The sequence below is a fragment of the Coloeus monedula genome (assembly GCF_965178545.1).
Source record: "Coloeus monedula genome assembly, chromosome: 1".
NCBI classification, from domain to species: Eukaryota; Metazoa; Chordata; class Aves; order Passeriformes; family Corvidae; genus Coloeus; species Coloeus monedula.
Window position 1 is genome coordinate 79,359,049 of NC_138781.1, and position 18,314 is coordinate 79,377,362.

The following is an 18,314-nucleotide window of genomic DNA, read 5'->3' on the forward strand; positions in this document are numbered from 1 at the left end:
CAGTGTACTCAGTGGCTTGGGGTTTTTTTGCCTTTTTTTTAAACTTGCAGCACTCCAGTTACTGAACATGATTTGTCTCATCCTTCTTTTACACAACTCTACTATTTCAGAGAAAATGTTCCTTAGGAAGAAGTATACATTCTAGCACTGCAGTTTGGTATATAGTAGGATGATCCAAAAGTGCATTTCAGAAACAGGACAACGCTCCTCAGAACTTAAATATATTCAACAAAAAGGCCATTCACCTTTAACCAGAATAGTTGTATAGACATATATCTACAAATGGGGTTTGGTGCGGCAGAATACATGAGACATTTTTGAATGGTAAAGAGACAAAGCTTTTAGAAGAGATCTATCATCCCTATATTCTTATTAAAAAAAAAAATTCAGATTTTCAGGTTCATCCATGTTTCAGATGGTCACTAAAGCAGTCTTTAATACAATAGAAAGTTATTTTAACTTATTTTCTTTATACCTGTGTAGCATTTTTTTTATATTTTAAAACTTTATTTTGTGTTTGGGGCTTTTCTCACTTAACTACGTGATTAATTTCATTTTAATATGGAATAATATAACCACGAAAATGCCTGTTTTGCCTTCTTTATGAGATACCAGTACTTTCGGGGACTCACTGAAACAAGTATTTCTATTCTCTAGCAGTTGAGAACTGAAAATTTCTGAGAACTCATCTCTGTTTCAACAGTTAGGCACATGCTCATTCCCTTGATACTGGTGCTATGATTGAACAATTTACTAGTTGAAAGCATATTTGTCATCATGTCATGAAATCCCAAATAAATGGAGAAATAGCATTTGTTCCTGCTCATTTTTCTATGTATGTTAGAATAAATATATAGTATAGAAAGACAATGAGAGAGAATAGTTGTGCCACGGGCCTTGGATTTACAGGTGCTTTATTTCATATTTGGCAGTATTTGGTGGGGAAAAGAATTTTGAAAGAATTGGGATAAACGGAGAAACAAGTTTTAAAGTCTTCTGATCCTCAGATTAGCCTATGGCTAGCTGGTCATGTGCATATGATGATGTTTTTTTCCCTTTTTTTTTCCAGTTCTTTCCTATATGCTTAAAATAGTATTTGCACTTTATGGATGCACAGTAGGAGAGATTCTTGTCCATACTTTATTCCTCTGATGGAAGAGTTGAACAGGATGTAGAAAATATTTTGAGGAAAAATCGTCAGCAGTAATGGCAAACATTTCATGTTTTGAAGGACTGGTATATTCTACTAAAATTTAGAGAAGGTTTTTAAGGCTAGGAAAGTTTCTGTAGCCTAAATAATCAGCAGATTTCAAAGTTCATATGAAAATGTTTCTTCTGGTAGTATCTATCTATAGTAACACTTAGAAAGCGAGGAGAACTGATGACTTGTTTTTCACAACTTCCATTGACCTGTTTAATCATCTTTGTCTGTCATATTCCTGCATGCATAGTTTCATATCATCCTGATATTACTGAACAAAGCAAAAGGAAAAAAAACCAAACCACAAAACACCCCAAACCCATTCTAGGCAATGGAAAGCGGGTATTTATTGCAATTTAAAAAAATCTTCTGAAAAGAGGATGTGAATACAAGAAATTATTGTAACTAGGTAAGGATAAGAATTAATCTCAGACATAGCTATTGTTTACATTTTCTGATTAAATCTTAATCACACGTGGGATTAGGGAAGTTTAGTTTTAATTTATTTAGAAGGAGATGCAAAATTAACCTGATGTTGATTATAAGATCACAAATATATTTGGAAAATCCAATCAATATTAGCTGAAATTTTCTTTGGTGTCTGTTGGAATGGAAATTGATGCTCTAAGATCTCCACATAGTGTCATGTGAAACTAAGTTGGCTTTGGATGTTTCAGGTACTTCTGTGGTCCAAGTTACAGCTACTGATGCTGATGACCCTTCATATGGAAACAGTGCCAGAATAATTTACAGCATACTTCAAGGGCAACCATATTTCTCTGTGGAACCAGAAACAGGTCATGAAAATTTTGATTATTTTCATTTATCATAAACTTTAAATTCTTTCATTTAAAAGACCTTAGGTCCCCTAAAAATTTTATTTTTAAAGCCTAACAGAAATGAAAGAACATTTCTTGCTTTTTTCTCATGATGTATAATTTTTATAATACATATAAAAAATCAAGAGTTATTACAGCTGAAATTATTAAGTATAAGTGATTTTACAGCGGTACTATTTATAGATTAAGATCTAAATAACATTTCTGATAAAGACAAGAATAAAGGTTTCTTCTTAGAAAATATTGTTCTTTTTTTCCTAATGATTCTACTTGGATTAATAGAAGGTGATCTTTCTCCTAAACCTTATGCATAAATATCTTGAATCATTTTTAGCGTGAAACTGGAAAGGGACCTGTGATCTAAAACTAAGTATTCAACCAAGACATAGCCTGTACTATAGACTAAAGACTAAAGACTATAATTATAAGTAGACTATGATAAAACTTATGGACAGAAATGTGTACCTTGAAACATTAAATGAATATTTTAGAAATATGTTTGAAGACTAATACAAAAAAAAGATGCATCATTAGCAGTTTTGTTTTTCAATGTATTTCTTTCAGGTATCATCAGAACTGCGTTGCCAAACATGAACAGAGAAAACAGGGAGCAGTACCAAGTAGTTATCCAGGCAAAGGACATGGGAGGCCAGATGGGTGGATTATCAGGGACCACCACCGTGAACATCACTTTGACTGATGTCAACGACAATCCACCTCGCTTCCCCCAGAGTAAGCTGCATTTAATAGCTGACTTGTGCTATAAGAGTTAAGCAATCACCATCTGGTTTAATTTAGAGTAAATCTAGATTATGGGGCACACATAAACAAAAGGCTTATGTGCTGATTATTATTATTAAAGCAGTATATTAAATGTTACAACATTTGTTTGTTAGAAAACAGTTACATGATCAAATATAACTGCAGTAAATCTGGAATACCTCCCAATAATATGGGGAGCAATAGTAGGTGGACTCATAAGAGCATTAGAGCAATGGTTTTTTCTTTCCATACCTATTGCTTAAATCCTACATGCTCTCCCACTGGAAAATAAAACATGTTGTAATTCTAGATATGTAGAAATGTTTGAATTGAAGTATCTGCTTAAGTATTTAATCATGAAGAACGTGGAAAAGAAATTACTTGAAGGGAATCAAACAGATTTGTACTTTTTCAGCTATAAGAGCTATAAAACATAATAGAAAATTTCCCAAATTAAAGTAAATTACATTTAACTTTTTTAGGGTTTTTTACAGCTTTAGTGGAGGTTTTTATAATGCTTTTTGCCTTTTGATAATACAGCTGTCAAGACTTTTTATCCTCAAACTAAAATGTTAAAATGTTCTTGGTCTCTATCTAATATGGAAATACTAAACTATGTAACATCAAACTTATAACAGTTAAGCATTTTAAATAAATTTGAGGCCTTTTGAATAAATTGAAGTTGCAATACTTACAGGATGATTTAGACTTACTTGATACGTAAAGGATTTAGAGTATCCTCACCACATATTTTATACGTTCTGTATAATTCTACTCAATCCAGTAGTTACCGATGCACTCTTCTGGATCAAAATAACAGAATCAGTTTCAAATTATGCTCTTTATGGCACAACTGGAGTATGTAATTTTGTTCAATTTAATATTGCAGTTAATATATATGTGTTTAGCTAAGACGTTTTGCAGCACGTCATTTCACTTACACACTTGAAATAAAAAAATCACGCACCATTGAATAATTAGAACTTGTGCATTTCTACAAGTGTTCTGTTCTGAGCAGAATTTATTGTTAATTTATAATTTTATTTTCTTTTTTTCCCCTCAACTTTTTTATTTATTATCTTTACTGTTTCCCTTTGTATATAGAAGATTATGGTATTTCCATTGGTGTGTAGGAGAGGAATGCTGTATTACTCCTTTCTGGACATACTGAAGAAGACTACTCAAAGAGGTGTCATGTTCAAAGCCTTACAGAAAAAAAAAACGATTAAACTTAAGACAGCATAAAAGACTCAAAAGTGCATATTTATGTTTTTCTTTCTTTTTTCTTGTTTCTTTAAGAGTGTACTAAATTAGAAGTCAGAATGATGGAATCAACTTTCTGGACCATTTTTACATGACTTACCTGAGAGTCCAACATAATGTTTGAGTGAGAGGAGGATTTGATGTAGCATCTCTGCATTTTTCTTTAATGCCAGTTTAAATCAGATTTGTCATTTGCTTTAAGGAGACTTAATTTTACTCTCATGGGCTTTTGATGATGTTGTTTTTTTTTCTCTCTATTTTCTCTCTGACAATTTCTTTGTTAGATATAAATGTATGTTTCATTGAAGATGAAAAATAAAACATTTACAAAGATGACACATTTTACTAGATATATGAAAGTAAAAATAGCTATTGACTTTTTAAAAAAAAATCTTTATATTTAATCTCAAAATGCAGATAGACATTATAATGATTCATGGTCTTAACAGAGTTCAGTAAGACTTCTAGAATTCAAATTGATTAAGTTAAACTATTCTTCTATTGCATTAATAAAAAAATAGATGTATTAGGTTCATGAGACCATAATATTCATATCATATTTATAAATTACCAGACTAAGTATTAGAACGCCCATTATATTTCCATAGGACTCAGCATATTACACCTATATGTTTCAATAAAATTTTTAATAACAGCTTAAATGTCACCCACGAGAAACTCATATTAAAATTGTGGAAAATTCTACATATTGTATTGTATTGTACTTTCTCAAAAAAAAAAACAAAAAACAAAAAACATAAGAACCCCTAATTCCTCTGTTGTTTAGATTATGAAGCAAAGATTCTTCAGAATATTTTTCTCATCTTTAAAATATACTAAAACTCACATAGATAATGGTGGTGATGAGATTGAAAACTTTTTCAAGGTCCTACAGAAAGGTCTTCAAAGACCTCAGACACTGGATCTCTGTTTCAACTGTAATATTTCCAAGTGTTCTCAAAAGTAAGGAGATAGTGTTGATCAGTCATAAACACAAAATGTGATTTATGGACTTAGAAGCCTGATTCTGAATGAAACTCAGTCCTGGCTGATTTATGGCAGCCCATGTCTCCTGTGAGACTATAGCCTGTAGTACTTTATAATATTTACCTTTACATTATATGGCTATTCAAGAGTGAATGGGAAGAAGGGTAAACAGCAAAATAAGATTGCTTTTTCATTCTTTATGACTGACTGAAGTATTTGCAATCCCAAGTGTGTAGACTTTAATCTTCGAGCTGATTTCTGCTCTCCTTAGTATATGGAAAAGTGTTCCTTTCCTTGATCCTCCCATTTCTTTTCCTGACAGACAAATTAAAGGACATCATTCACTGGAGTAAATGCAAGAGTTGACTATTTTCCTTGAGAAGAGAGAAATAAGACTGACAGCAGAGTTTTGCAAGGATAATTCTACTTTGGTGTAGTTTGTATTCTGATACAGTGTCTAAAGCTGCACTGCATCCCATACTTAGTCAAAGCATTAAATGTCTTCAGTGACAAAAATAATAAAATGAAGTGTCTCATACTATGGTGGAGATTTCTATAAATGGATAGGGTAGATTAAAAACTATCTTTTAGATTATAAGTTTCTGGTTATTTTCACTCTCTGTTTCCACTACCTTATTAGCAGTTCATGATATGAGCTCTTATCACTGTAGACTAAATTAATGACTTGGGTATTGCACTGGGAGTCAGAGTAATGTCCACAAGGCATAGCTTGGAGATGTAGTTTTAAGCACTGCAGAAAAAATCATGGGGAATAGTTGACACCTCATAAAAATAATTATAACATATAAAAATATTAATGGGGGATAAAAAAAACCCCAGTTTTTCACCATAGTCTCCTACACTACTGTTTAAGTACTAAACTGGTGCTAATTTTTTTTTTTTTTTTTTTTTTTTTTTTTTTTTTTTTTTTTTTTTTAACCATTAGGTGATTACAGAGAGATTCTCTAGTAGTGAAGCATACAGGTTTATGTATTAGAGAAAGGTAATGAAAATGTTAGAGAAAATGCAGGATAAAGTAGTAGATTGATCATCAAAATGTGGCTGAGCAAAAAAAACCACATATAAATAGAATGTGGGGTGTACACAGCCATAAAGAATTCATTCTGCTGCTATATGTCAGTTTCATATTAAAAACTGCTCAAGTAAAAATAAATGAAGAAATTGACTTTCAATATTTCAATATTTTTCATTCAATATTTAATTGTAAACTAAATGTGAATGCATTTATTTTTTAATTTTTGCTTTTTTTTTAGGTTTGTCAAATAATGACATAATCAAACAGAAAAAAATAACTCTGTAGAAACAGAAAAAGATCTCAAAGGACCCGATGAATAATAGGCATTTTTTATAGTGACTGTCACTCTGTAGCTGGCTTGTAATACACCAATAACCCTCAAATGGCTCATGCTTTCCTGAAGATATCTTAAAAGTCATGTTGTCAGTGACCTTCCCATACAGCCTTGCCATTGCTCTCTCCCCATGATTCTTCTTTATTGCACAAAGCTGATAACTCCCATAATGGACTTTTCTGTACTACTCATTTGTTGCAATGTATGTATGTGTTGCTTTTTGGGTGCCCTGTTCAACTTTTTACTGTTGAGGTTGCTGCCCTTTACCACTTCCACTTCTGTGTTATTGTCAACTAAAGTATACTTCTAACTCATTTGACTTAGGTAGTCTCTAAGTAGAACAGAAAACCTTGGAAAACTTAACTAAGGCCAGAGAAGAAAATGTTGCTCAAGAGAGAGTTGATGACTTCACTTTCATCTTTGGAGTGACAACAGTAGATTTTAATCAATTTTAAAATATTTTTCTGAGAATTTGCCATAGTGCATTATGTCCCCAACATGTTTTTTCTAGTGTATGTTCCAACAGATGGGACCAAAGATCTCAACACTTATTTACAGTTTTCACACTAAGACTAGGACATAGAATGCTAAAATATATGGCAAGATACTTATTTCAATTTACTGTAGCATGTCTGAATGATGGCAGTTTTATTCCTGTGTATTTTATCAGCTGTATGACACCACAACAAAGGGATATAACTGAGATAGAAAAAGTAGCACAAACCAGGAACTGCAATATTCACCAGCTTATTTGAGTATGAATTAACTGCTTTAGCAAGTATAGGCACAATTTTTGCTTGTAGATTTTTAAAAATCCTCCCCCTGTATTAATGTGTTATTCAAATTTATTTAATATGATATCTTACTATCTATTTTTGAAAGCTGAAATGTCAGTCTCCTGCATAGAATTGGCCAGAAAAATCAAGGAATTCTATTCTTGTTATTGCTTCCATGACAAAATACATGTAAAATATATCTCGAAGATTACCCTTAGATATTATGGGGTAAAAAAGAAGAGTGAAACCTGGCAAGAACACAAAGCAGTCTTTCCAGATGATATTTCAGGAATGAAAGAAAAATGAGGACATGAAAATTACAAGGAAAAGAAAGGCAAGAACGGTGCAGATATAGTTGATTCTACTCTGAGACAGAATAAGGGTCCTTCTCAACCCTACTTTTCTATTAATGTTTTTTCTACAATTTTGTTTTCAATCTTCTATATAAAGCTTTCCTCTGCATAGTTCTCTACCTCATATTTTGTCCATCTTCTCAATATTAAATAGCAAGTTCTCTAGAATAAAAAACATACAAAATTATATTATCAGCTGTTGTGTCACACAGTGTTACTCCATGCATGTATGCCAGCTTGTGGGAGTCCTGAATGGCTCTTTGTCTTTGACAGGTACCATCCATCTCCGCATTCCTGAGTCCTCCCCAGTTGGGACAGCCATTGGCAGCGTTAAAGCCACAGATGCGGACACTGGAAAAAATGCAGAAGTAGAGTACAGAATTATAGATGGCGATGGGACCGATATGTTTGATATTGTGACACAGAAGGACACGCAGGAAGGCATCATCACTGTGAGAAAGGTGTCTATTAACAGCATTTGCTAAATGATTTTGATGTCAATGTTATGTCACAAATGTTCACTTCTTAGATCATGTGATAACACGTGCTAACTGCTGAACATTTGCAAGCATCCCCCATCAGTGACTGAAAGGTACTATTTCCTATTAAAGATTAACTGGAAATAAAAGGTGGTGACCACCTCTAAGATGCAGCGTAGGTTTAAAGCATTGTTGCCAGCAAAGTATGAAAAAGTAGACCAGCCCCAGTGTGTTAGCACTAATTATCTCTGCGATTTCAAATGCAGACTTCTTTAGTACTTATCTAACCTATTTTCCTCAGCAAGCAATCAACAGCTCACTCAGTACTGAAAGACAGAGATTTTCCTTCTCTGTGAGATTCTCATCTACTTAAGTGACCAGTGTATGCCAGAACAGACTTGTGTTGCAAGCTGTATGGTTTTGTTCCTGTTTCCAACATATGAGAGGGTTACAACTTGAGCAATGTGTATGTAATTATGGTGTTCCTGTTCCAGAGCTAGCTTTAGTTCTACCTTTTGTCTTGTATTGTCAGAGCACTTTCAGATGCTTGTCTTCGAAGTCTAAGATCTCACACACAGAAGTGCCACTCTCCTGCTCCTCAAAAATTTCCCTTTCAGAAGTCCCCTTGGTCCTTGTCTTTGGGATTTTGAGATGTGCTTCTAAAGAAAAGATATTCAGGCATAATTTTTAACATAAAGCACTGTTTATATTAGCTTTCCAAATGAATGTTCTTAAACACAGGATAATGAAATAAACAGTGATACAAAACATAACTCCGCATCTCTTGATAATGGCAACCAAGGAAGTGGTAAGTTCTGCCAAGAGTGTTCCTTTTTAATTTCTGTGTTTTATGGTGTTCATAGTCAGTGTAGTTGTTTATCTGGGAAAAAATGAAAAAAACAAAGTTTGAGATCTAATATTTTTCCTAGAAGTCTGTGAAGGCTTCTCTGGAGATGCTCTTTTCTTTCTTGCTTCAGATTTTTCACACAGACTATTATATTAAATCAATAGCATCTTGGAAAAAAAAAAAAAAAAGTCTAGTAGCTGAATCAAACATAAGAAATTTCCTAAATTATAATATAGCAGTTCCAAAAATGTCACCAATAAATACTAATGAACAAGATCTTCTGATTTTGTCATTAACAGTCTGACAGAATTTGCATTTTTCATGATGCTTTCTCAGTGATGAATAAGTAGTTTATTCAATACCACAGACACCAGCACTAAAAAGCAAGGAAGGAGATGAGAATGCTCAGTTCATTGATTTATTAAAATACTCCCTTTCTTTTTATTATTATTTATCCACTTCAATTGTAATTTCTGTTTTCAGTGGTGAATAACTACAAATAGCTTGTGTTCCTTTACAGAGCCTGTAAGTTATTAAGTCTGAATCTATTATCTGCTGTAAAAGAAATTTTTCTATACAAATTTTTCTATACAATTTCTCACAGGCAAAATAATTGATTTTCCACAATTTCATATATTTGGGCAAGAGTTTTATTCATTACTGTTGATGTGCTGGAATTCCTGTATAAGCCACAAGTTTCATATCCATGTTTTGCATTGTAGATGGCCGAGATGTCCAAATTGGATGTGAATGTTGTAGTAGCAAGTTTACATATTCATGGTGCACATTCTGTCAAATTAAACCAATTAGAACAAATCAGGACTAGCATGTGTTCTATGCTTTTAGGCTTGAAGCCAGCCTCCCTTAACAGCTGAATGATGCACTTTACAGACACAGCAATAGCCTCAGATCTAGGTTAAATAGTTGCATTTCTCAATTGTATTCATAGATACTCTCCCATCTGCTCTGACTACTTTCTTAAAACAAGTCTGGGTCAGTGGGGAAACTCATTTTTTCACTGGACTGCATCCTTCTGCTTTTGAATAGTGTATTTAAATATCTAACCTGTCACTTCAGCATCTTTCGTGAACATTAATTAGTATTTAAAAGCAGCTAGGCAGAAAAAGATAAGTCATCAACCACCCATTTTGATGAATGAAAACCACCAGTTCTATATCTCTCTGAGATTCTGTGGGAGTTAATAAAATCTTCTTTGTGTCAGAAAGGTAGATTTTCAGCTTGCTCATTTCCTTAGAATCATTAATTAGCTAACGCTTTTCATCTATGACAGCTAGAAAAATTTGAAGGAATAGAATTCTTTTCTATCCAATATGATTTCTAATTATAACTGTGAACTGCTCCTCCTTCCATTTTAAAAAGGAACTACTGACAAAAATGTCAAATATATTTTCAAAAAAAAAACCCTCTGATGTTGGATTCATTAAATTAAATGAAAAGGAACAAGATTAAACCTTACTGTTCCTCTAGATATAGAGAGCTTTGACACACACACCTTCCTCAAAAGACACCTAAAACATTCCTGATATTTAAGGCCAGCTACATAGGCTTGACAATAAGAATACTCTGGCCATTTTTATTATCCAGGAGTTCTCAGTATATCCTATGAAATACAGGTATTAAATACCTTGTTCTGCAATGTTTGTATTTCCAGACAATATCTCAAGCATTTAAAATGATTATATGATTGTTTCAAATACATATTCTTGTGAAACAGCTGCAAAATTCCTTGAATAATTGGTTAATTTGCACTGAAAATATTTTTGTCATTCGTGATGAGATAATTCAATTAATATTTAGGAAAAGATACTTCCTCCAAAAACAATGGTAATTTCTTATTAGACAAAGTGAGTCCTGTGGTGGGGAATGCATTAATTGTGTTAGTGCTCCCACAATGAAGGGCAGGGTCTGATAAAGCTTGAGCCCTCTTTTGTTTCCATTTTGTATATAGATCAATATCTGTCAAACTGTAAATATAATTTAATAAAATTTATCACAATTTTCATTTTTAGCCACTGGATTATGAGACAAGACGACTTTATACTTTGAAAGTAGAAGCTGAAAATACCCATGTGGACCCACGTTTCTACTACCTTGGGCCTTTCAAAGACACAACTATTGTGAAAATCTCTGTAGAAGATGTAGATGAACCTCCTGTTTTCAGCAGGTCTTCTTACCTTTTTGAGGTGCATGAAGATATCGAGTTAGGGACAATAATAGGAACAGTAATGGCACGGGACCCTGATTCTGCCTCAAGTCCAATAAGGTAATGCTTCAGTGTCTGTAAACACATTATTTGCTAAAGAAATTAAGATAAATAGTAATAAATCATGAATTTCACGTAGAGACTTTTTCTAATATTTATTAGTGTCCCAGAGATAGACAGAATTGAGAATGGTGCTGTTTGTAAACCTCCAAACATGTCAGGCAACAGCAATTTATTTGCACACAAGAGACACACAAAATGTTTTCCAGTGCTTCAATTCATAGAAAACTTGATTTCAAGTAGGCCCTTCAGGATTGTTTCTTGCTTCGCACTGTGAAAAACTTCTAGAGTGATGATGAAATAAATTCTAGTCTTCAATAAAATTAATATCATGTGTGAAGTAAAATGAAATGCTCATCATACAAGCCAAGTAGTACTATCAGAAGTTTTAATTGGCTGTTCTAATTTCCTTTTTTTGTTGTTGTTTTTGTAGTCATTTTGGTGTTGAATTGTTTGTTGGGGTTTTATTTGTTTTTCTTACATATTTACTTTGACTGTGTGTGGTGGAGAGAGCAAACTGCAGCCACCAAAACCTTACAGATATTATTTTCATATAACAGCATTTTTTTTTATTTGGCTCAGTTTAGTTAAGTACTGTAAGTGAAACCACTTGATGAATAGTTTAGATCACTCATAAATTTTCATAGAAACATAAACATTTGTTTCTATTGTACTGTACAAGTGTACTATATAACTTTTTAAAAAATGCGGCCCAATTCTGACACATATTCTGATAAACATTCTGTATTTGGCAAAATCCTAAATTTAATTCCACATCAAAGGTTCAGTTCTAATTTTAAGGCAATGTTAAATGTTAGCAAAAAAAAAAAAAATGGAGGAAAGAGCAATTTTCTGATACTAGTTTGACACCACCATATCACGTTGGTGGACATCTTGCCTGCAGAAGTATGGCAGCTATATAGAAGGTCCTTTAACATCTGTGCATGAAAGTGAAAGTTCTGCATGTGAACTTATTTTTATACAGGTTTTTTTAACTTGATCTCAAGTGAAATAGTAGAAGCTGAGCTTATACCAATACTTTTGAAGATCTTGTAAATTAGCTGTCAGTCTCTGTCTGAAGAAACATTGTATCAAAGACCATTTTCCTTTCAGGATTAAAATAATTATTTAATTAATATCTTTATATTAACATTTGAAATTCTGATTTTTTAAAATAATTCTCATATATTCTTGTAAAAGCTCCAATTATCAAATACTACACAATTGTATCAAATTTTTAAAATTCAAATTTTAATTCCTTATTCTATGGAGCTAACCTTCAGAATTTTCAGAAATGTGTATAGAAACTAAATATATGTCTTTTCAAAACTAACCTTTGTACTGTAGAACATAAAACCTATACTGACTTGTGAAATATATGTTTTCTTTGACTTTCTATGATTTTGACAATGCTTTTTATTTCTTCATTATATTTAGGTTTTCTCTGGATCGTCACACTGACCTTGACAGGATATTTAACATTCATTCTGGAAATGGATCCATCTATACTTCTAAGCCACTTGACCGTGAGATATCACAATGGCACAATCTTAGTGTTATAGCAGCTGAGATTAGTAAGCCAATTTGCTTTTTCTTTTTCCTTTCAGTTTTCCTTAGTCTGTAAAGTTACAGCTGGAACTTTGTGATGAAAATAAAACCCCTCCCTTCCTTGCCCCATGCCCCTTTCTACTGGATGTTCTGGAAAAGTGAATTGCGGGTAGCTAACAGCAGCTGTTTCCTCATTGCTCTTGTTCTCACCTACATCCATCGCTGACCTCTAATGTCCAAGTTACTTCTGAAATGTTAGCCAATTAAATAATAAGACTGAAGTAATTATGTTTTATTCCTTTTCTTGGAGGACAATAACATGATTTTGCTGTTAAATAGCTGAGTTTAGCATGGTAACCTGTGTTTTTGTCTTTATTGTTTTCTTCATTTCTTTAGAAATACTTTCATTATCTCCTCCTATGGTATCTACACCTACAGCTCTTAGAATCAATCTTACAAGTTCCATCCAGTTTGATCCCAAAGCTGTAGCATTTCTTGGACCATTTAAAATATCTCTCTCTCTGTAGAGATTTTAATGTTAACAGTATAAAGAGAAAAGCATATATCCCCCTAAACCTACTACATTATTGAGATTAGCTTTAATCAATGGACAGAACATTTTCTAAGGGACAAAGGTCTGATCTTTGAAATCAGTTACTAAGAATTACTTCCTTTCAAAGTCACTTATTTTAGGGCTAGTTCTGTATCAGTCAGAAAAAAAAAAAAAAAAAAAGAGAAAACATACTGACCAGCAGTGAAGTGTGGCTGGCAAGAGCTACACTGCAGAGAACTGAATGGAACATTGTGTCCTGCCAATTAAAGATTCTGTGTAAAAAAACCAACCAAAAAACCTGTAGTTTTTTTCAAAACCCTTTTTATTCTTGTCATGCTTTGTCCTGAGCCTGCAACCATCCAGATTGCTGTCCAATGTTGTACAAATCCTTTTCAGATTTATATAATGATGAAACTTAGCATCCTTGTATGACTATATCTTAGTGCTAAACTTATTTCCTTGTCAGGAATCTTAGAGCAAATTTTCATTGTGGACATATCTGGAGTAGCTAGCATTCTCCAGAGAGGTAGGTAAGTTTTGGAGAAAGAAGTGAAGAGTGAGATTTAGGCCTTCAAATATTTTAAAATGTTACCTGTGAAGCATGACACAATGAGAAAGCAGTGTTAGAACTGATTTGAAAAGCTAGTACAAACATGCAGAAGGCTATGAAAAACTGTGTCCTAAACCTGGAAATTTAAACAATCAGGATGTCAAAAAGATCCACATCACGCTCTTTAGCAAAGGTGTTACTGATAACAAGGAAATGTAATTCCAGCTGCTCCTAAATGTCTTTTGTTTTATCTGAAGCAGAAGAAAAGCAGGGGGAAATCAGTAATTTGGAACAATCTGTTACTGTTGTTACTTACCCAATTGCATTAATGTTGCAAAATCATATAGTGTTTAGCAACCATCCAGCAGAATTACAAGAAACAGCTGCACTCTTTTACACCCAGGCATTATTTCATATTTTGGTATGGCAGCAAGATCAGCAAGTGAGGACAGGGACACTTGTATTCCTGAACTAACCTAAACTAACAAAAGAGCACTCTGAGTAATAGTAGGATCTTGGCATTTGGCAAGGGAGAGGTTATTCTTGTTTCTTAACCTAAGGTCTGAAAACCTACATTCATATTTTAAAAGTCAATTTAAACATAAAAAAATCTTATTCTAACAAATTCTTTACCAAATACTTGGAGGGTTACTTTCATTCATTTTGTTGGAATTTCATTTTTTTGTTGGCCAAGAAAGGAAAGTCAGACTTGAACATTTTTCAAAATATGTATGCATGTCATCAACTAAATGACCTCTATCCCAGCCAAAACCAACACAATGCACAAAGTCAATCATGTCTTTCTCTGTAAAACAAACTAGATCACAAAGAATTTTAAAATTAGAAATCAAAACCTTGCAAGACCTTGAGCCCACCAAATGATCAAATTTTTTATTGTAGTAGTGGGCATACTTTTCATACACAGCATTTGAATATATTAGTAACAATTGCAGCCCCCTATCTTCATGAAAAACTTAATTGCTCACTAGATCCCAATACTTCATTTATTTTACTCTACACAAATAATTTCCTTATTTTCCAGAAGGACTTATTCTGACCTGTTACTGGTTTGTATGCTAAATATTGACAAGATTCAAACTTCATCTTGCATGTGTATTGCTCATGAAATTTGGAAGAAAACAGAAAACTCTTAATAAGAAAATAATCTCATTTTTCTTCTCTCTTATGCTGCCAGACAACCCCAAAGATACTACTCGTGTTCCTGTCTATGTAAGAATTTTGGATGTTAATGACAATGCCCCACAGTTTGCTGTATTCTACGACACTTTTGTCTGTGAAAATGCAAGAGCTGGACAGGTATGCCTTTGATAAACACTTCCCACTATCCAGTTTTGCTACAGCACTCAATTGTAGCTCATTCTTGCCTATTGCTTGGGAAAAATCATACCCAAAATAGCTTTTGAAATGTTAAAAATGAAAGCGAAGTAGCTCTGTAAATGAGGCTTAGAGTGAAATCTCAATATGTTACAAGCACATCAGTGTTTCAATCACCATTTTTCCTTACAGAACCCTGTACTGCTGTTAAATCCAGATGAGATATGTCCAAGGCATGGTCATGATTCACTCTGCCATTAATTTCACAAAGTAGGACACTATATGTAACTAAAAAGTTTGATCTATATTTTCAGTAATTCTCCAATAGCAAAGTTCATATATATTTCAATCCACACTGACTGCGATTACAAACTATAAAATCTGTCACACTTTTTTTTTTTTTAATTGTTGAATTTCTCTTTCATTATCACATTAAAAATTTCTGAAAAGAAAACATACATTTTTAAATGGTAATATAATATTTTCTTTTGGTTCTTAGAGGCTACACAATGTGTACTTCAATTTAAGTGAAATGACTGTACTTCTTAATACCTAAATCCCAACAGGCAGTTGCTTATTAGAACTGTTAAAAAAATGTTTTCCTATTACATGTCCCAGAGCATAATCAGCCAATAATAAAACCTTTAAAATGGTAGCAGTAGTACCTCAGTGCAACCCTTTCAGTACCTTTGAACAGAATGTGGTAGAAGTGCCAGCTTGTCTTAACTGTTGGAGTCCCACAGGTATAACATTCAGGTTGTATTACAAATTTCACATCCAGGTTGCCATTCTTCCTTCCAAAGTGACATCAGTTGGAACTTAGAACAAAGAATTTAAGGCCCAAATTTATAATGCATAAAATATCTAAAGGTACTGAGCAAGTGCATTTGTCTGCCATGACAGTCGTAAGAGAATTCAAGCTGTTAGATAAAGAGAAATCACTGGCTAAAAATGTAGAATTTTTGACAGTTCAAGTGTCTACTATAAACGCTAAAATAATATTTTAATCATTTTCAATATGCCATATGGAATAAGAATTGTAAAAGAAGAACACTGAATTTTCCTCTTCCAGTTTCACAAAAGAAAATCCTGTGTTAAAAAAGTCATATATATAAAAATGCATTAATCCACAAATTTTACTCATCTGAGGCTTCAGAATTTTTTCTGTGCAGGTTCTAGAAGGTACAAGAAATGTTAATAGAACAGTTAAATTTCCAGATTAATGTATTTTGAGGAACAGGTGGTTTTGTGCTATCTAGACTATTGATGTCAGTATAACTTGAAAGTAAATATAAAAGTTATTTCTACATTGCACTGTTTTTCTGTTTACTTTCAGAATAGGCCATCAGTTTAAAAGTTGAATAAAATAGCACTAATCACTTATAACTAATGAATGAGATGCTAAATAAGTTTACACATCCACAAATGCTTATTTGTTATAGAGCTCAATAGTGTCTTTATCAGAAAAAACCTGCCAAATTTATTGAGAGGGCCATAAATATAAACATTTTTTAAGAAATCTGAGTTGCAAATGATTGCTTAAAGAAAACAATTCACAGAAAGAGAAAAAAAATGTAATGCAGGATAACATGAATAATCTATTTGAATGTAATTATATTCTTCTTGTTTACTGGCAGATCATAAATAAGACTTGTTATTTTTCAAATTCAGTCTGTCCTGAGACAATCTAATCAATCCAAACTGAACATGGTTCTTTAAGCTTGATTCCTCCCACATTTCTGCTATTCTTCTTTCCTTTCAGGTTTTCATGATTAGGTTTGATCCATGAAATTCATATCTTCTATTAGGCCACTGAAGCTAACGATGCTTCATCAGTCACAGATTTTGTGGTATTCATTTCAGTATTTGCCATCTGCTAAAGACAGACATTGTAATGAATATTATACTTTTCCATTTATTTGATTTGTACAGAAGCCTAAATTTTATACATACACACATATAAATGTATATATATATACATTTATATGTACTATATATGATACCTAGGTATGTGCACATATACACATGTATACAAACATACACATATATGCAAATATATAGCAGGAGAGAAATGTGACTTTTGTAGTCTGTGATTGTTTTCCTGCTTGCTATTACTGCTGATGTCAGATCGTACCGTGACCTTACAAACAATGAGGGCATCCTATCTCAAAAAGCTCAAGCTACACACAAGCAGCACCTCTGGCAGACTGCTATTTTAGTGGTTGCCATTGTTTTGACCCCCCCAAAAATGAGGACAGTCTTGGTGTGACAGCGTAAAGAGGACACAGGCATTTATGGGAGCTACACAAGGCTGACTCAGTACAAGTTCAGGAAAAGAAAGCAGCAGAATACTCAGACCTCTGCAGTCCTGGAACCCAAGAAGTTCAGCTGTCCTCCACCCCCAGGTGAGAAGAGCCAGGAGCTGGGCATCTGGACAGATGGAATCCCACTGGTTTTGTCAGCTCCCAGCTGTCACACATCTGGCAGCTCAGCTGCCAGTCTCCAAAGATCCTCTAACGTAAAAGACAAGAATCTGTTTAGAAAGCAGAAGTCAGTTCTGCTTTAGAGAGATTTTGCATGGAAGCTGAGTATATATTTTCTATACATTCATTTTCCCTATAGTAATCGTCAGAAGAGAGGCCCTTCTGTCTTTGTAAATGACCTGCAAAAACAAAAGGCGGCAGGAGTTGACCTTGGTCAGCAGCCACGTGCCACCCAGCCCCTTCCTCCCTCCTTAACAGTACAGGGGGTGAAAGAGAAAAAGAAAGTGCCTTGAGACAAACTTACCAATTACCATCACTGGCAAAACAGACTCAATTTGGGGAAAATTAATTTAATACACTGTCCATTTAAAATGGGGTAGGATGGTGAGAAACAAAGAAGAACTAAAGCACCTTCCCTTAATATGCCCCTTCTTCCCAGGTTCACCTTCACTCCTTCACTACTGACTTTTTTCTTCTCGGACACTCCTCCTCACACTTTCTCTGCCTCAGTGTGAGTATTTTCCATGGAGTGCAGTCCTTCAGCATAAATCTACTTCATGGGATCACCTTCAGGTCCGCAGGGAAGCCCCTGTCCCGCCAGGGTCTCTCCCTGGCCCAGGGCCATCCCTGCCGGGTCTCTCCCGCCTCCGTCCCCGCTCCCGCTGTCCCCTCAGGCTCGCAGGG

The 18,314-nt window shown here is 33.8% G+C and overlaps 1 protein-coding gene across 1 annotated transcript in view; it reads left to right on the forward strand.

Annotated features, from left to right (window-relative positions):
- Nucleotides 1-18,314, forward strand: part of LOC309572095 (cadherin-10) — a gene marked incomplete at both ends in the record, with an annotated part of 60,641 nt that overhangs the window by 35,558 nt on the left and 6,769 nt on the right. The window contains 6 exons of the mRNA XM_082280105.1: nucleotides 1,879-1,998; nucleotides 2,605-2,772; nucleotides 7,825-8,012; nucleotides 10,908-11,161; nucleotides 12,599-12,735; nucleotides 15,008-15,129. Of these exons, the coding sequence (XP_082136231.1) occupies nucleotides 1,879-1,998; nucleotides 2,605-2,772; nucleotides 7,825-8,012; nucleotides 10,908-11,161; nucleotides 12,599-12,735; nucleotides 15,008-15,129 (989 nt within the window). The remainder of the gene's footprint in view (nucleotides 1-1,878; nucleotides 1,999-2,604; nucleotides 2,773-7,824; nucleotides 8,013-10,907; nucleotides 11,162-12,598; nucleotides 12,736-15,007; nucleotides 15,130-18,314) is intronic.